The 16,579-nt window shown below is 47.5% G+C and overlaps 1 protein-coding gene across 1 annotated transcript in view; it reads right to left on the minus strand.

The window, feature by feature from the left end:
- The window catches only part of LOC119978247 (voltage-dependent L-type calcium channel subunit alpha-1S-like), a 642,412-nt gene that overhangs the window by 163,443 nt on the left and 462,390 nt on the right, over positions 1-16,579 (minus strand). Inside the window, 2 exon segments of the mRNA XM_038819727.1 lie at positions 13,542-13,638; positions 13,735-13,862. Coding sequence (XP_038675655.1) covers positions 13,542-13,638; positions 13,735-13,862 — 225 coding nt within the window.

The raw sequence follows: 16,579 nt of genomic DNA on the forward strand, positions 1-16,579 counted from the left end.
AGCTTTTCTAATTCATACTTTTTGTAGAGTGCACCTTTTCCCACAGAGATTTATTATCAATGTAACTCAATGGGTATGTTACCCAAATCCCCCAAATCCCAAAATGTCTGTCAATATCTGAGATATATAAAAGGTCATATCCACCGCCTCTACAAGGCTTAACGTCTCAGCAGCCAAAGTGCTTTTGACCACTCTCCTTAGTTTCTTTGTTCACAAGAGGGCAACATTTACCATTGTTCCCCAAAAGGAAAATTATAAAACCTTCTGCCCTTGAAACCCCATCACAATTTTGCAGAGGACTAATAAACTATGGCCGGGATTCTCCAATACCGCAGCCAAGTTCTGACAAGGTCGTGAACCACTCCGGCGTCAATGGCCCTCAATTTCTCTCCTTCCTAGGGGGCTAGGTCGGCGCCCAAGTAGTCTCCACAGCTCCAGCCGGTGCGGCACAAGTTTGCGCATGCGCGCCACAGCCGGTGTGATTCCGCGCGTGCACGCCTAGGCCAGTGTGATTCCACGCATGCATGCGGGTTCCCATCTCCGCGCCGGCCCCCAGGTAAGATGGCGGATCCCTACAGGGGCCCGGCATGGAGGAAATTAGGTTCCCATGGAACCAGCCCGCCCGCTGATCGGTAGGCCGTGATTGCGGGCCAGACCACTGTGGAGGCCTGCCCCCGGGTCGGATCCACCCGCAGCCCCACCAGATGGCCCCCACAGACACAGCTTCCAGGTCCCGCCATATGGGGAGTGGCTTTCAATGGCAGATCCCGTGGGCGCCCGAGAATCAGCGCCGGAGAATCGGTGGGCCGGTGTGGCGTGATTCTCGCACCCCCCAGGGATTCTCCGACCCGGCACGGGGTCGGAGAATCCCGGTCTATGACTTTCAAGTGCATAAGATCACCTAAAACAGGGAACCTTAAAACACACTCCTGCACTTTTAGTTTGACCAATTTGCTGTCATTATGTTTTCCACTTTAGGATCACTCATTTTTGTACTCAACTCTGAGACATCAAAACTAATGTCCAGTCTAGTCTGTCTACCTAACCAATTAAGTTGCTCAATTAAACTTTGCAGTTGCTCTTTGTCCATCTTTGAAACCACTGCGCCTTTTTGTGAAACCCGACCACGACTAATTGCTATTGGGCTGATGCTCTCCAAATAAAATTGCTGATGTAAAGTTGCCCCTAACTTAGTCTGTCCGATTTCCAATCCAATATATTTAAATGCACCGGAAGCCTGACTTATAACCCTAAATTCTTTCCTCAATCCAGGGATTACAATAGCTTTGAAATCACTAGTCCCACCCTCCAAAGAAAATCATCGACATGCATCATAAAGATGTCAGAAAGATTTCTTTTATAGTGCCAGTAAAACATTGCCGGATCTGCTTTCAACTAGCAACAGCCTAAATTCAAAAAAACTGATTTTACTGAAAAATACCAGACTCTAGACGCATCATTTAATCAATATACACATTTGTTCAACTTCCAGAGTGCCCCTTCTGTGTTAGCTGCTTCATTAGGAGGATGGAGAAAAATGTTTCTCTGGAGCTGATGCCCCTGCAAAAAGGCAGCTTTTATATCTATAGATTTGCATTCCCATGCATTTGTGGCTAATAGAGCCAAGAAGATCTTTAAAATAACCTTTCCTGCCATAGGTGAATCTACCCTTATATCCTGATCTTCTAAGTTTTCTTCAAATCCCCTTGCCACAAGCCTGGCCTTTGCCTTTTAAGTTCCATCCGGAAAAACCTTTTACGTGCAAATCCACCTCTTTGTCCCCTATCCGGTACTTCCATGTATACCCCAAATTCATTCCAACTATGCAGTTCTTGCTGTTTGGCATCTTTAATAGCTTTTTCATCTAATTTGGTGGAAGCCACCAAAATCTCACGTGCACATGGACTTCTACTCCTAGTAGTATTCATAGTCTTACCCATGTTCCGAGACAGACCTCGACAAACTCAGTCCCCTATCCCACCTGGTATCTCGTTCTGTACTGCTACTGCTTGATCATTCCTTTCTGCTGTGGGATGTCCTTTCAATAGTTCTCGACCTTTTCCTGCGAACCTGTTCACTATCCAATGTACTATCTGAACTGGCACTGCATTCCTGATCCCGTCATTTTTGAACTTCATGCTCCCAATCCATTGTCCTGACACCCTCCCCTGAATGCTGCACAGTCATCCAGTGTTTATACATTCCATTGGCCTTCCCTGCTCTACTAATAACAGTTGCATCCTTCCATTGACTGGACCCTTCAGGCAAGTATGTAACTTTTGTACCAACTTTTGGCAGTTGTCCTTTCTGAAAAATGGCCTCTTCTAATTCATCAGAAGTATTGTGTTCCTCTACAGAAATCCTGCCTGTATCAGTTAACTGGTCCTCATAGTTCTGTAACACGTGCGTACCAGATCACCCTGGTTCCTCATCACATCTGTCTGCTCTGTCTAAATTTGAAAATCTGTAATCTGTACCCATTATCCTTCATGAATGTACCCTAATAGTCTGATTGTTGCAAATAAATTGTTTTGCCATCTATGCCTATGATCTTCTTTGGCCGTTTCCATTCATTACAATTGTCTCTCTTACAGTATACTATGTTCCCTCGCTGAAAACAATATTTGATGGCCGTACATTTTGCCTTAAAGCTCTGCGAATTCGTTCAGAGACTTCTGCTTGCAAAAAAGCTTTTCTACTGCTATGTAATGCATTTAAATGCTCAGCAAAGGTCGAGCTAAAGGTCCCTTCCCAAGCTGGAGGCAGATCATCCAAAATGGACGGAATTTTAGGATTTAAGAACACAAGAACTAGGAGCAGGAGTAGGCCATATGGCCCCTTGAGCCTGCTCCGCCATTCAATGAGATCATGGCTGATCTTTTGTGGACTCAGCTCCACTTTCCGGCCCGAACACCATTACCCTTAATCCCTTTATTCTTCAAAAATCTATCTATCTTTACCTTAAAAACATTTAATGCTTCACTGGGCAAGGAATTCCATAGATTCACAACCCTTTGGGTGAAGAAGTTCCTCCTAAACTCAGTCCTAAATCTACTTCCCCTTATTTTGAGGCTATGTCCCCTAGTTCTGCTTTCACCCGCCAGTAGAAACAATCTGCCCGCATTTATCCTATCCATTCCCTTCATAATTTTAAATGTTTCTATAAGATTCCCCCTCATCCTTCTAAATTCCAACGAGTGCAGTCCCAGTCTACTCAACCTCTCCTCATAATCCAACCACTTCAGCTCTGGGATTAACCTAGTGAATCTCCTCTGCACACCCTCCAGTGCCAGTATGTCCTTTCTCAAGTAAGGAGACCAAAACTGAATACAACACTCCAGGTGTGGCCTCACTAACACCTTATGCAATTGCAACATAACCTCCCTAGTCTTAAACTCTAGCAATGAAGGACAACATTCCATTTGCCTTCTTAATTACCTGTTGCACCTGTAAACCAACTTTCTGTGACTCATGCACTAGCACACCCAGGTCTCTCTGCACAGCGGCATGATTTAATATTTTATTGTTTAAATAACAATCCCGTTTGCTGTTATTCCTACCAAAATGAATAACCTCACATTTGTCAACATTGTATTCCATCTGCCAGATCCTAGCCCATTCACTTAACCTATCCAAATCCCTCTGCAGACTTCCAGTATCCTCTGCACTTTTCGCTTTACCACTCATCTTAGTGTCATCTGCAAACTTGGATACAATCCTCAATCCATGCTACTGCTTTACCCTTAATGCCATGCATCTTTATCTTATGCAGCAACCTTTTGTGTGGCACCTTGGCTTTCTGGAAATCCAGATATACCACATCCATTGGCTCCCCGTTATCTACTGCACTGGTAATGTCCTCAAAAAATTCCACTAAATTAGTTAGGCACGACCTGCCCTTTATGAACCCATGCAGCCTCTGCCCAATGGGACAATTTCTATCCAGATGCCTCACTATTTCTTCCTTGATGATAGATTCCAGCATCTTCCCTACTACCGAAGTTAAGCTCACTGGCCTATAATTTCCTGCTCTCTGCCTACCTCCTTTTTTAAACAGTGGTGTCACGTTTGTTAATTTCAAATCCACCGGGACCACCCCAGAGTCTAGTGAATTTCGGTAAATTATCACTAGTGCATCTGCAATTTCCCTAGCCATCTCTTTTAGCATTCTGGGATGCATTCCATCAGGGCCAGGAGACTTGTCTACCTTTAGCCCCATTAGCTTTCCCATCACCACCTCGTGATAACAATCCTCTCAAGGTCCTCACCTGTCATAGCCTCACTTCTATCAGTCGCTGGCATGTTTCTACCATCCTTCCTTTTGTTGGTATAAACCTTTGCTGAGAACTGTGAAAAATCGCTTGGAAGGTTCTCCACTGTTCCACCAAAAAATCTTTGCTCCCAGTCTACCTTAGCTAGTTCTTATCTCATCCCATTGTAATCTGCTTTGTTTAAACACAAAACACTGTCCCAGTGGGTGATGGTGCAGTGACTGGCTGATGTGACACAAACCAGAAGGTGGTGGCACAGCCGCAGCGTGATGTGGCGAGTCCCAGAGGGAGCTGGTCCACTCCGTGCTCCATGGCTGCGAGGGTGGTCAAAATCAGAGTGGGTCTCCAGGACTGGCAGCGCCAGATGACGGGGGAGCCTCACAGGAAATCTCCCCTCGCACCCCCATCCCATGGAGTAGTCCAAGGGCCATCATGCACCCTGAGGGAGGAGAAGGTGATGGGATCTGTGCCGGTGACTTCCGCAGGGGTGGTGCCGGAACATCGCAGCATCTTGGACTCCCCCTCCCTCTTGTCCCTGGTGCACTCGATGGGCAGCGGGCAGAACAGGACGGCACCACACCACCCGGGACACCCGAGCAACAGTCAGGCCCATCCAGGCACAGTCACCCCAGTAGACACCCGCCAACAGGGAGCCAGATTGCGGGGTGGGAATCACAGCAGGCCGCCTCCACTCCTGCTGTACTGTCTGCGGATCCACCTAGACGTAGCATTAGGGCCCGTAAATCCAAGAAGTTAGACACCATTAAAGTTGGCACGGGCGCAGGCCACAGTTTAGTTACAGGGGCTAGGGCACAAATCTGTATATATTCGTTCACATTAAACACCTGTTGCCACCGCTACAACCTGCCTCGGTGCTCTGTCTGATGGGTGTGAGGGATGGGCTGGTCTTGGCTGGCCGGCGGCGGGGCGGAAATGGGCTGACGTTGCGGGGGGGGGGGGGGGGGGGGGGGGGGGGGGGGAATGGGCGGACCCTATGGGTTGCCCAGGATCCCCACCTCCATGCCACCTAAGGGCGACCGTCACCTTGACACCCCATACCCCCATGGTGCCAGGTGCGCCATCATCTGGCAGATATGTTGCACTGTCCATCTGCTCAACCGGAATCTTCGATGGCATGCCCGGTCCGGCAGGTCCTCAAATGGCAGGCGGTGCCGGTACACATGAGCCCTCATGTGGCACCTCCTTAGTACCTCTTCCTCCTCGGCCTGTTGGGCTGCTGGCTCACCAATCTGGGCATCTCTTACCTGCCCCTCTGCTGCCTGCTCAGGTTCAGTGGGAGATAAAAGTGTCAGACGTTTGGCCTCAGCTCGGTAGAAATCAGAATGCCAGACTACTGCACCCCTCTTGTCAACAGTTTGATGCTGATGTCGGACCGGAGAGATTGGATTTAAAGTGAGACATGTTCGGAGTGAATGATGGGAGCAGAGAAATTGAGACGACCCATGACACGCCACCTCAGTCAAAAAAACTCAAGATGGTGGGTTCAGGTGGAGGGAAAATACTGGACATGGGTAAAAAGATTCATGAAGGAGAGGACGAAGTGGGCAGTGTAGCAAAAGATACCTTTGTTGTGGGGGGGGGGGGTTTGAGGCAGGAAAGAGAATGTTGATCCTAAGCGTTTGCTGGAATGGGGGGGGGGGGGCGCGGAGGCAGGCACTGGGGCAGCACAGGCTATGTTCCTAGCCTGGGGGTGTGGAAGACAGTCTTGGCCCCCCAATGGGGGGGGGGGGGGGGGCTGGCATTGGCATGATTTTGGGAGCGTATGGTTTGGCCCTTGTAATAATCCTCGCTAAGTCAACGGGGAGATCCCAATTGATCTCTCTGTGGGACTCAAAGAACAAAGAAACATCACAGCACAGGAACAGGCCCTTCGGCCTCCAAGCCTGCGCCGATCCAGATCCTCTATCTAAAACTGTCACCTATTTTCAAAGGATCTGTACCCCTTTGCTCCCTGCCCATTCATGTATCTGTCTAGATACATCTTAAATGATGCTATCGTGCCTGCCTCTACCACCTTCGCCAGCAATGCATTCCAGGCACCCACCATCCTCTGCGTAAAGAACTTTCCACGTATATCTCCCTGAAATTTTTCGCCTCTCACCTTGAACACGTGACCCCTAGTAATTGAGTCCCCCGCTCTGGGAAAAAGCTTCTTGCGATCCACCCTGTCTATACCTCTCATGATTTTGTACACCTCAATGAGGTCCCCCTCAAACTCCATCTTTCCAATGAAAATAATCTGAATCTACTCAACCTCTCTTCATAGCTAGCGCCCTCCATACCAGGCAACCTCCTGGTGAACCTCCTCTGCACCTTCTCCAAAGAATCCACATCCTTTTGGTAACAATGGACCCGGACACCCAGATCTCTCTGTACATCAATTTTCCCCAGGGCTTTTTCATTTACCGTATTGTTCGCTCTTGAATTGGATCTTCCAAAATGCATCATCTCGCATTTTCCCGGATTGAACTCCATCTGCCATTTCTCGACCCAACTCTCCAATCTATCTATATTCTGCTGCATTCTCTGCCAGTCCCCTTCGCTATCTGCTACTCCACCAATCTTAGTGTCATCTGCAAACTTGCTAATTAGACCACCTATACCTTCCTCCAGATCATTTATGTATATTACAAACATAGCACAGATGACACTACATTTATGTATATTACCCAGCACAGATCCCTGTGGAACACCACTGGTCACAGTTCTCGATTTTGAGAAACTCCCTTCCACTACTACTCTGTCTCCTGTTGTCCAGCCAGTTCTTTATCCATCTAGCTCGTGCACCCTGGACCCCATGAGACTTCACTTTCTTCATCAGCCTACCATGGGCAGCCTTATATGAATATATGAACCTTATATGAACCATGTATATGACATCTACAGCCCTTCCCTCATCAATCAACTTTGTCACTTCCTCAAAGAATTCTATTAAGTTGGTAAGACATGACCTTCCCTGACCAGTATCTTCTCCAGCAGCTTCCCTACCACTGATGTCAGGCTCACCAGTCTATAATTACCTGGATTATCCCTGCTACCCTTCTTAAACAAGGGGACAACATTAGCAATTCTGCAGTCCTCTGGTAGCTCACCCGTGTTCAAGGATGCTGCAAAGATATCTGTTAAGGCCCCAGCTATTTCCTCTCTCACTTCCCTCAGTAACCTGGAATAGATCCCATCCGGATCTGGGAACTTGTCCACCGTAATGCCTTTTAGAATACCCAACACATCCTCCCCCCTTATGCCGACTTGACCTGGAGTAATCAAACATCTATCCCTAACCTCACCATCCGTCATGTCCCTCTCCTCGGTGAATACCGATGCAAAGTACTCGTAAAGAATCTCACACATTTTCTCTGACTCCAAGCATAACTTTCCTCCTTTGTCCTTGAGTGGGCCAACCCTTTCTCTCGTTACGATCTTGGTCCTTATATATGAATAAAAGGCTTTGGGATTTTCCTTAACCCTGTTTGCTAAAGATATTTCATGACCTCTTTTAGCCCTCTTGATTCCTCCTTTCAGATTGGTCCTACAGTCACAATATTCTTCCAAAGCTCCATCTGTCTTCAGTCGCCTTGACCTTATGCATGCTTCCTTTTTCCTCTTAGCTAGTCTCACAATTTCACCTGTCATCCATGGTTCCCTAATCTTGCCATTTCTACCCTCATTTTCACAGGGACATGTCTGTCCTGCACTCTAATCAACCTCTCTTTAAAAGCCTCCCACATATCAAATGTGGATTTACCTTCAAACAGCTGCTCCCAATCCACATTCCCCAGCTCCTGCCGAATTTTGGTATGGTTGGCCTTCCCCCAATTTAGCACTCTTCCTTTAGGACCACTCTCGTCTTTGTCCAGGAGTGTTCTAAAACTTACGGAATTGTGATCACTATTCCCAAAGTAATCCCTCCTGAAACTTCAACCACCTGGCCGGGCTCACTCCCCAACACCAAGTCCAATATGGCTCATTCCCGAGTTGGACTATTTACATACTGCTCTAGCAAACCCTCCTGGATGCTCCTTACAAATTCTGCTCCATCTAGACCTCTGACACTAAGTGTAATTTGGGAAAATTAAAATCTCCTATCACGACCACCCTGTTGCTCCTACATCTTTCCATAATCTGTTTACATATTTGTACCTCTATCTCACGCCCCAACATTGTTACCGCACCCTTCCTATTTCTGCGCTCTGCCCATATCGCCTCACTGCTCGATCCCCCATAGTGCCCTCCTTCAGCACAGCTGTGATATCCTCTCTGACCAGTAATGCAACTCCTCCACCCCTTTCGTGCTCGTGGAATACGAGCATGGGGTTATGTTGCTTTTGGAGTATTGTGTGCAGTTCTGGCCACCACTTTATTAGAGGTACGTGGAAGCTTTGGAGAGAGTGTGAAGAATGTTCCCCAGGATGTTGCTTGGTCTCGAGGGTGTTGGCTATGAGCAGTGGTTGAATAAACTAGGATTGTTTTCACTGGAAAGCTGGAGGCTGAGGGGAGCCTTTTAGAGGTCTAGAAAATTATCAGAGGCAGACAGGGTGGATAGTCAGAGGCTTTTTCCAAGGGTGGAAGTGTCAATTACAAGGTGGCACCGGTTCAAGGTGAGAGCTGGAAAGTTTAAGGGAGATGTGCGGGGTACGTTTTTCACACCGAGAGAGGTGGGTGCCTGGAAATTGCTGCCAGAGGATGTGGTGGAAGCAGGCACATTAGCAACATTTAAGAGGCATCTGATTGGTATATTAATAGGGAGGAAATAGAGGGATACGGACTGAGTATGGGCAGAAGGATTTTTTTTTTAGTTATGGCATCATGATTGGCACAGGCTTGGAGGGCCAAAGGGACTATTCCTATGCTGTACTTTTCTTTGATGTGGAGATGCCGGCGTTGGACTGGGGTGAGCACAGTAAGAAGTCTTACAACACCAGGTTAAAGTCCAACAGGTTTGTTGCAAACACTAGCTTTCGGAGCACTGCTCCTTCCTCAGGTGAATTCACCTGAGCAGTGCTCCGAAAGCTAGTGTTTGTAACAAACCTGTTGGACTTTAACCTGGTGTTGTAAGACTTCTTACTGTACTTTTCTTTGTTCTTTGTTCCCTGCTAGTGGGCGGAAGCCCGCCAAGCTGGGGCTTGTTACCTTGCTCTGTAAAAGCCGGCTGGGACAGGGACCGACACTGTGGTAGTCCCGGTGGGGACTTATTGTGTGTCTCTGCTGTTGCAGCCGCTTTCTATGACTATAATAAATTTGTGTTTATTCACCTACAAGGGCCTCCTGGGTCTTCAGAGCCCCATAAAGGGGACATTTTCAATGAAGGGCAATAAAGTCACGAACAAAGCTCACCCACCCCAAGTCTGGAATCCACAGCTAAAGGGCCTGTGCAATCCTGAGGGGCCCTGATACTGGGCCAGGAAGCCTAGAAAGCTGGGCTGGGTGGGTGGGCAGCCACAACGCCCAATTAAAACAAAGCGCAGGAACACGACTTCGGCTCTCCAGGCCTGCGTCGACCATGCTGCCCGTCTAACCTAAAACCATTAACATTTCTGGGGTCCGTATCCCTCTATTCCAATTCTATTCATGTATTTGTCAAGACGACCCTTAAACGTCACTATTCAACCCTGTGAAAAAGCATTTGACTATCCACTCTGTCCGTGCAACTTTGTAGACTTCTGTCAGGTCACTCTTCAATCTCCGTCACTGCAGTGAGAACAAACCAAGTTTATCCAACTCTCCTCATAGCTAATGCTCTCCATGCTAGGCAACATTGTGGGAAACCTCTTCTGTACCTTCTCCAAAGCCTCCACATCCTTCTGGTAGTGCGGCAGCCAGAATTGAACACTGTGGGCGTGATCCTTGGAAAGATTTCTAAGTGTGAAAGAAAGCGGGAATTGCCGCAAGTTTCCTGGCGCGAGGCCGAAAGAGGCCGGCAACATTATTCAACGTTAATTGGTCCACTTAACGAGGCTGAAGGGGCTTCTCAGGACAATGAAGGCTCACCAGCTGATTCGCCGCCCCCCCGCCCCTCCCCCACTAACAAGGTCGAGCAGCACTTAAGAAGCCCTTGCTCAGCCAACCCCAGCCAGCTCACAACAATGGTGCCAAGGGCATTTGGTGCGCTGACGTGAGAAGGCTGCGAGATGCAGTGGAGGCCAGGAGGGATGTCCTGTTCCTCCAGGGTCCAGGAGGGTTAGCCAAAGGGCAGTCAGTGCTGCCTGGGGCGAGGTGATGGTGGCTGTGAGCGCTGGGAGTGTGACCAGAAAGACTAGCCTCCAGTGCAGGATGAAGGTCATTCACCAAAACCAGGCAGCACGAGTAAGTAGACCCTTCCCACCCCTCCATACAATGAGACCTCTCTCATCCGCCCCCCCCCCACCCCCAGCATGAGAGCACCTACCCGCCTCCCCCTTCAATCCCCCAACACTCCCTCCACCCCCTCCGCCTTCAGCCCCCTCCAAATCCTCCTTCACTGCGCCCCCGCCCCCCACTACTGTGAACCGCGCGTGTGGCAAATTATGTCTCTGTGTCTCCTAAGGAAAAGCTCTCCCATAATCACCGGGAAAGGGCCCAGACTGGCAGTGGCGTGCCGGACTCCACCTTCGAGAAGTGGGCCCTGGTGGTGACTGGTGTGGCCGAGGACAGAGCGGTCACCAACGCGGAGGCTAGTGGTCGCCGCAGAGATGAGGAATCACCGGGCTCCACCCAGAGGACCTGTCAAACATGAGTTTTTATTGACTTCCTGATTGACCCATCTCTCCAACTGGCCACATGACCATTCTCCCACAGGTCCTCCAGCCGAAGGCACTGCCCCATCCCGGGCGGCACCCTCTCTAGCCTCCAAGGAGATGACCTGGGAGGGGAACTTGGAGGATGCCACCGTAAACGTCACAAAACAGCTGTCATCCCCACCCTCCACCAGTGTAAATACACACACCTTGGTGGGAAATGCTAGTGGTTCAGGCTTCTGGGGCACAATCTGGTGAGCACCACACTTCTGCAGTGAATTAAACATCAACATTTTTTTTTTACATAGAATTTACAGTGCAGAAGGAGGCCATTCGGCCCATCGAGTCTGCACCGGCTCTTGGAAAGAGCATCCTACCCAAGGTCAACACCTCCGCCCTATCCCCATAACCCAGTACCCCACCCAACACTAAGGGCAATTTTGGACACTAAGGGCAATTTATCATGGCCAATCCACCTAACCTGCACATCTTTGGACTGTGGGAGGAAACCGGAGCACCCGGAGGAAACCCACGCACACACGGGGAGGATGTGCAGACTCCACACAGACAGCGACCCAAGCCGGAATCGAACCTGGGACCTTGGAGCTGTGAAGCGATTGTGCTATTCACAATGAAAATAAAATATTGTGGATGCATAGAAATCTAAAATAAAAACAGGAAATGCTGGAATTACTCAGTGGGTCAGGCAGTATCTATTAAGAACCAAGAACAATACAGCACAGTAACAGGCCCTTCGACCCTCCAAGCCTGTACCGGTCACGATACCAATCTTTGCCAAAACCCTCAGCACTTCCTTGTGCCGTATCCCTCTCTACCCATCCTAGCCATGTATTTGTCAAGGTACCTTTTGAACGCCGGTAATGTATCTGCTTCCACAACCTTCCCTGGTAACGCGTTCCAGGCACTCACCACACGCTGCGTAAAAAACCCGCCTCGCAAATCTCATCTAAACTTTGTCCCCTGGACCTTAAAACTATGCCCCCTGGTGACTAACCTCTCCACCCTGGGAAAGACTGCCTGCCCATCCACTCTATCCATGCTCCTCATAACATTGTAGACCTCTATCAGGTCACCCCTCAACCTCAGTCTTTGTCATGAAACAGTCCAAGTTTATTAAGCCTCTCCACATAGCTAAGACCCTCCAGACCAGGCAACATCCTGATAAACGTCCTTTGCACCATCTCCAAAGCTTCCACATCTTTCTGAAACTGTGGCGACCAGAATTGTGCACAATATTCCAAGTGCGGCCTTACTGAGGTTCTGTACAACTGCAGCATGATTTGCCAGTTTATATACTTGATGCCCAGACCAATGAAAGCAAGTATTCCGTATGCTTTCTTGACTACCTTGTCCACTTGTGTTGCCACCTTCAAAGATCTGTGTACCTGCAAGGCCTGATCTCACTTACTTTCTATATTCGTATAGAGGGTATATTTCCCCTCTGTGTTAGACCTACTAAAATGCATTACCTCGCGTTTGTCCGGATTAAGCGCCATTTGTCATTTCTCTGCCCAAGTCTCCAACCTATCTCTGTCCTGCTGTATCTTCTGACAATCCTCAACACTATCTGCTACTCCACCAACCTTGGTGTCATCCGCGAATTTACTAATCAGACCAGATACATTTTCCTCCACATCGTTTATGTACACTACAAACAACAGAGGCACCAGCACAGATCCCTGTGGAACACTACCAGTCACAGTCTTCCATTCAGAAAAACACCCTTCTACTGCTACCCTTTCCCTTCTGTGACCTAGACAGTTCTGTATCCATCTTACCATCTCACCTCTGATCCCATGTGACTTCACCTTTTGTACCAGTCTGCCATGAGGCACCTTGTCAAAGAATTTACTGAAGTCCATGTAAACAATATCCACCACCCTCCCCATATCAATCACCTTTGTCACCGCCTCAAAAAATGTGATCAAATTAGTGAGGCATGACCTCCCCTTCACAAAACCATGCTGTCTATCGCTTCCGAGTCCATTTGTTTCCAAATGCGTATAAATCCTGCCCCTGAGAATTCTCTCCAATAATTTACCTACTACCAACATGAGGCTCACAAGTCTATAGTTTCCAGGATTATCCCTGCTACCTTTCTTAAACTGTGGTACCACATTTGCTATTCTCCATTCCTCTGGGATCGCACCTGTAGCCAATAAGGAAACAAATATGTCAGTCAAGGCCCCAGCAATTTCCTTCCATGATTCTCTCAGTATTCAGGAGTAAATCCCACCCGTCCCAGGAGATTTATCTCCCTTAATATCTTTTAAAAGACCCAATACCTCCTCCGAAGGGCATGTGTCTCTTCACAGCTTTTTGATTTGAACTTCAACATCTCTGTAAACAGCCCCAAAATATTTTCTGGGATTTCAGGGATTTAAGTTAATGTTTACTAAATTTTAAAAGAACTGTTTTGATACAGTGTGTCGATCTTGTGTGACTGGATTACACTGTCCAGCAAAGCTCTCATTTACCGATTGAATGAAAGGAGATCAAACTGGCTGAATCCTACCTTACAGGCCACACGATGTGGACAGAATTTTCCAAATCCCAGAGGAGGCTGGATACGACGGAGCAGTGTCACCACATCCAGATGTTTAATCCTGCCCCTATGGAGAATAATCAGAAAAACTATCATGTAGGTATGTATGTGTATATGGGTGTGTATATGTGTACGTGTAATTTTGTGTGTTCAACAAACTTACTTGGCTTCAGGATCATACTCGGCCCAGATTCTCTTAAATTCATCAAGATGGTGAGGGCCCAGAATAGACCAATCACGTGTCAGGTAATCAAAGTTGTCCATAATTACAGCCACAAACAGATTAATAATCTGTGAAGAGGACAAAAGTGTATAATATACAAGCCAGGTACAGACAGTGCCAGCAAAAAGCTTACTGCCCACTGTCTGGAATTGAATTCCCTCTAACTGGGGCACCTAATTCCATATACTTTGACAAATATGAAAAAACGCACCCCTACCACTGCATCCACACCCGCCTGCATCACCCCTGAAGAAGAGTCATATGAACTCAAAACTTTAACTGCACTGATGGCAACAAACTTGCTGAGGTTTTCCAACATTTTCTGTTTTTAATTCAGATTTCCAGCATCTGCAATATTTCACTTTTATTAAACATATTCTATGTTGAGAGCATCCACAACCCGAGTGAAGTAATTTTTCCTCATCTTGGTTCGAATGATTGGCCCTTCATCCCAAGATTGTGCCCCACGAGTCTCTCTGTGACTATGTCACCATGGACTATCAAGCCCCTTCAGAATATTGCATATTTCAATAAGATCCATTATCATTCTTCTAAACTCCAGAGAATATAAACCCAGTTCACTAAATCTCTCATTATAGGACAGAGTTGGGCTGACAGGTGGCAAATGGAGTTTAATGCAGAAAAGTGTGAGGTGATTCATTTTGGAAGGAATAACAGGAAGACAGAGTACTGGGCTAATGTTAAGATTCTTGGTAGTGTGGATGAGCAGAGAGATCTCGGTGTCCATGTCCACAGATCCCTGAAAGTTGCCACCCAGGTTGAGAGGGTTGTTAAGAAGGCGTACGGTGTGTTAGCTTTTATTGGGAGAGGAATTGAGTTTCGGAGCCCTGAGGTCATTTTGCAGCTGTACAAAACTCTGGTGCGGCCGCATTTGGAGTATTGCGTGCAGTTCTGGTTGCCGCATTATAGGAAGGATGTGGAAGCATTGGAAAGGGTACAGAGGAGATTTACAAGGATGTTGCCTGGTATGGAGGGACGATCTTACGAGGAAAGGCTGAGGGACTTGAGGCTGTTTTCGTTAGAGAGAAGAAGGTTAAGAGGTGACTTCATTGAGGCATACAAGATGATCATAGGATTAGATAGGGTGGACATTGAGAGCCTTTTTCCTCTGATGGTGATGTCCAGCACGAGGGGACATAGCTTTGAATTGAGGGGAGATAGATATAGGACAGATGTCAGAGGTAGGTTCTTTACTCAGAGAGTAGTAAGGGCGTGGAATGCCTTGCCTGCAACAGTAGTGGACTCGCCAACACTAAATGCATTCAAATGGTCATTGGATAGGCTTCTGGACGATAAGGGAATAGTGTAGATGGGCTTTAGAGGGGTTTCACAGGTCGGCGCAACATCGAGTGCCGAAGGACCTGCACTGCGCTATAATGTTCTATAGCCCTCATCCCAGAACTAATCCTTTCCTCGAGAGAGGGACAAAAGTGCGCACATTATTCCAGATGTGCTCTCATCAAAGCCCTGTATAAACAAAGAACAAAGAAAATTACAGCACAGGAAAAGCCCCTTCATCCCTCCCAGCCTGCGCCGATCCAGATCCTTTATCTAAACCTGTTGCCTATTTTCCAAGGATCTACTTCCCTCTGTTCCCCGCCTGTTCATATATCTGTCTGGATGCATCTTAAATGATGCTATCGTGCTACCACCTCCGTTGGCAAAGCGTTCCAGGCACCCACCACCCTCTGCGTAAAAAACTTCCCACGCACATCTCCCTTAAACTTTCCCCCTCTCACCTTGAAATTGTGACCCCTTGTAATTGACACCCCCACTCTAGACCTCAATCAGGTCCCCCCTCAACCTCCGTCTTTCCAACAAAAACAATCCTAATCTACTCAACCTTTCTTCACAGCTAGCACCCTCCATACCAGGCAACATCCTGGTGAACCTCCTCTGCACCCTCTCTAAAGCATCCACATCCTTCTGGTAATGTGGTGACCAGAACTGCACGCAGTATTCCAAATGTGGCCGAACCAAAGTCCGATACAACTGTAACATGACCTGCCGACTCTTGTACTCAATACCCCGTCCAATGAAGGACAATTCCAGCATTGTTGTCTTATTCTTGTGCTGCAATTCTCTTGCAATAAAGGCCAATGTGCCATTTGCCTTCTTAATTGGTTGGTGCACCTTCACAGGTTTCTATGTAAGAAGTCTTACAACACTAGGTTAAAGTTCAACAGGTTTGTTTCGAATCTAGCTTTTGGAGCACTGCTCCTTGCACCCGAGGAAGGAGATGTGCTCTGAAAGCTAGTGATTCAAAACAAACCTGTTGGACCTTAACCTGGTGTTGTAAGACTTCTTAATGTGCTCACCCCAGTCCAACGCTGGCATCTCCACATCAGGTTTCTATGTGTAAGAGGCACTAAAGAACAATCTTTAGCAATGGCACTGTGACGAATGGAAGATTTTAAGAAATTGGGTTATAAGTGTAGTGGCCAATTTAAGGGTTAAAAGCCTGCATGAGTGACTGTTTTTCATCTTTGAGGTCAATGATGGGAGGAGCTAAGAGAGCATAGAGCTATTTTGTGAGAAGTTGTGGAGAGAGGCACTTTGGAGAAAACTGTAAGAGTCTGATCTCTGATCTGGCAACCTTTGTTTTTCTGCAGACCACAAGTAAAGGCAGAGAGGCAGTGAGTTTGGGGAAGCTATGAGAAAAGAGAAGTTGAGTTCTCATCTGCCTAACTTTGGGTCCATAATTCATTTCCAAGTGAGATAGGTTACAAAGTGATCCCATTTGAAAGGCAGAGCAGCCTTGTCT

Source organism: Scyliorhinus canicula, chromosome 15 (genome assembly GCF_902713615.1).
Source record: "Scyliorhinus canicula chromosome 15, sScyCan1.1, whole genome shotgun sequence".
Lineage (NCBI taxonomy): Eukaryota > Metazoa > Chordata > Chondrichthyes > Carcharhiniformes > Scyliorhinidae > Scyliorhinus > Scyliorhinus canicula.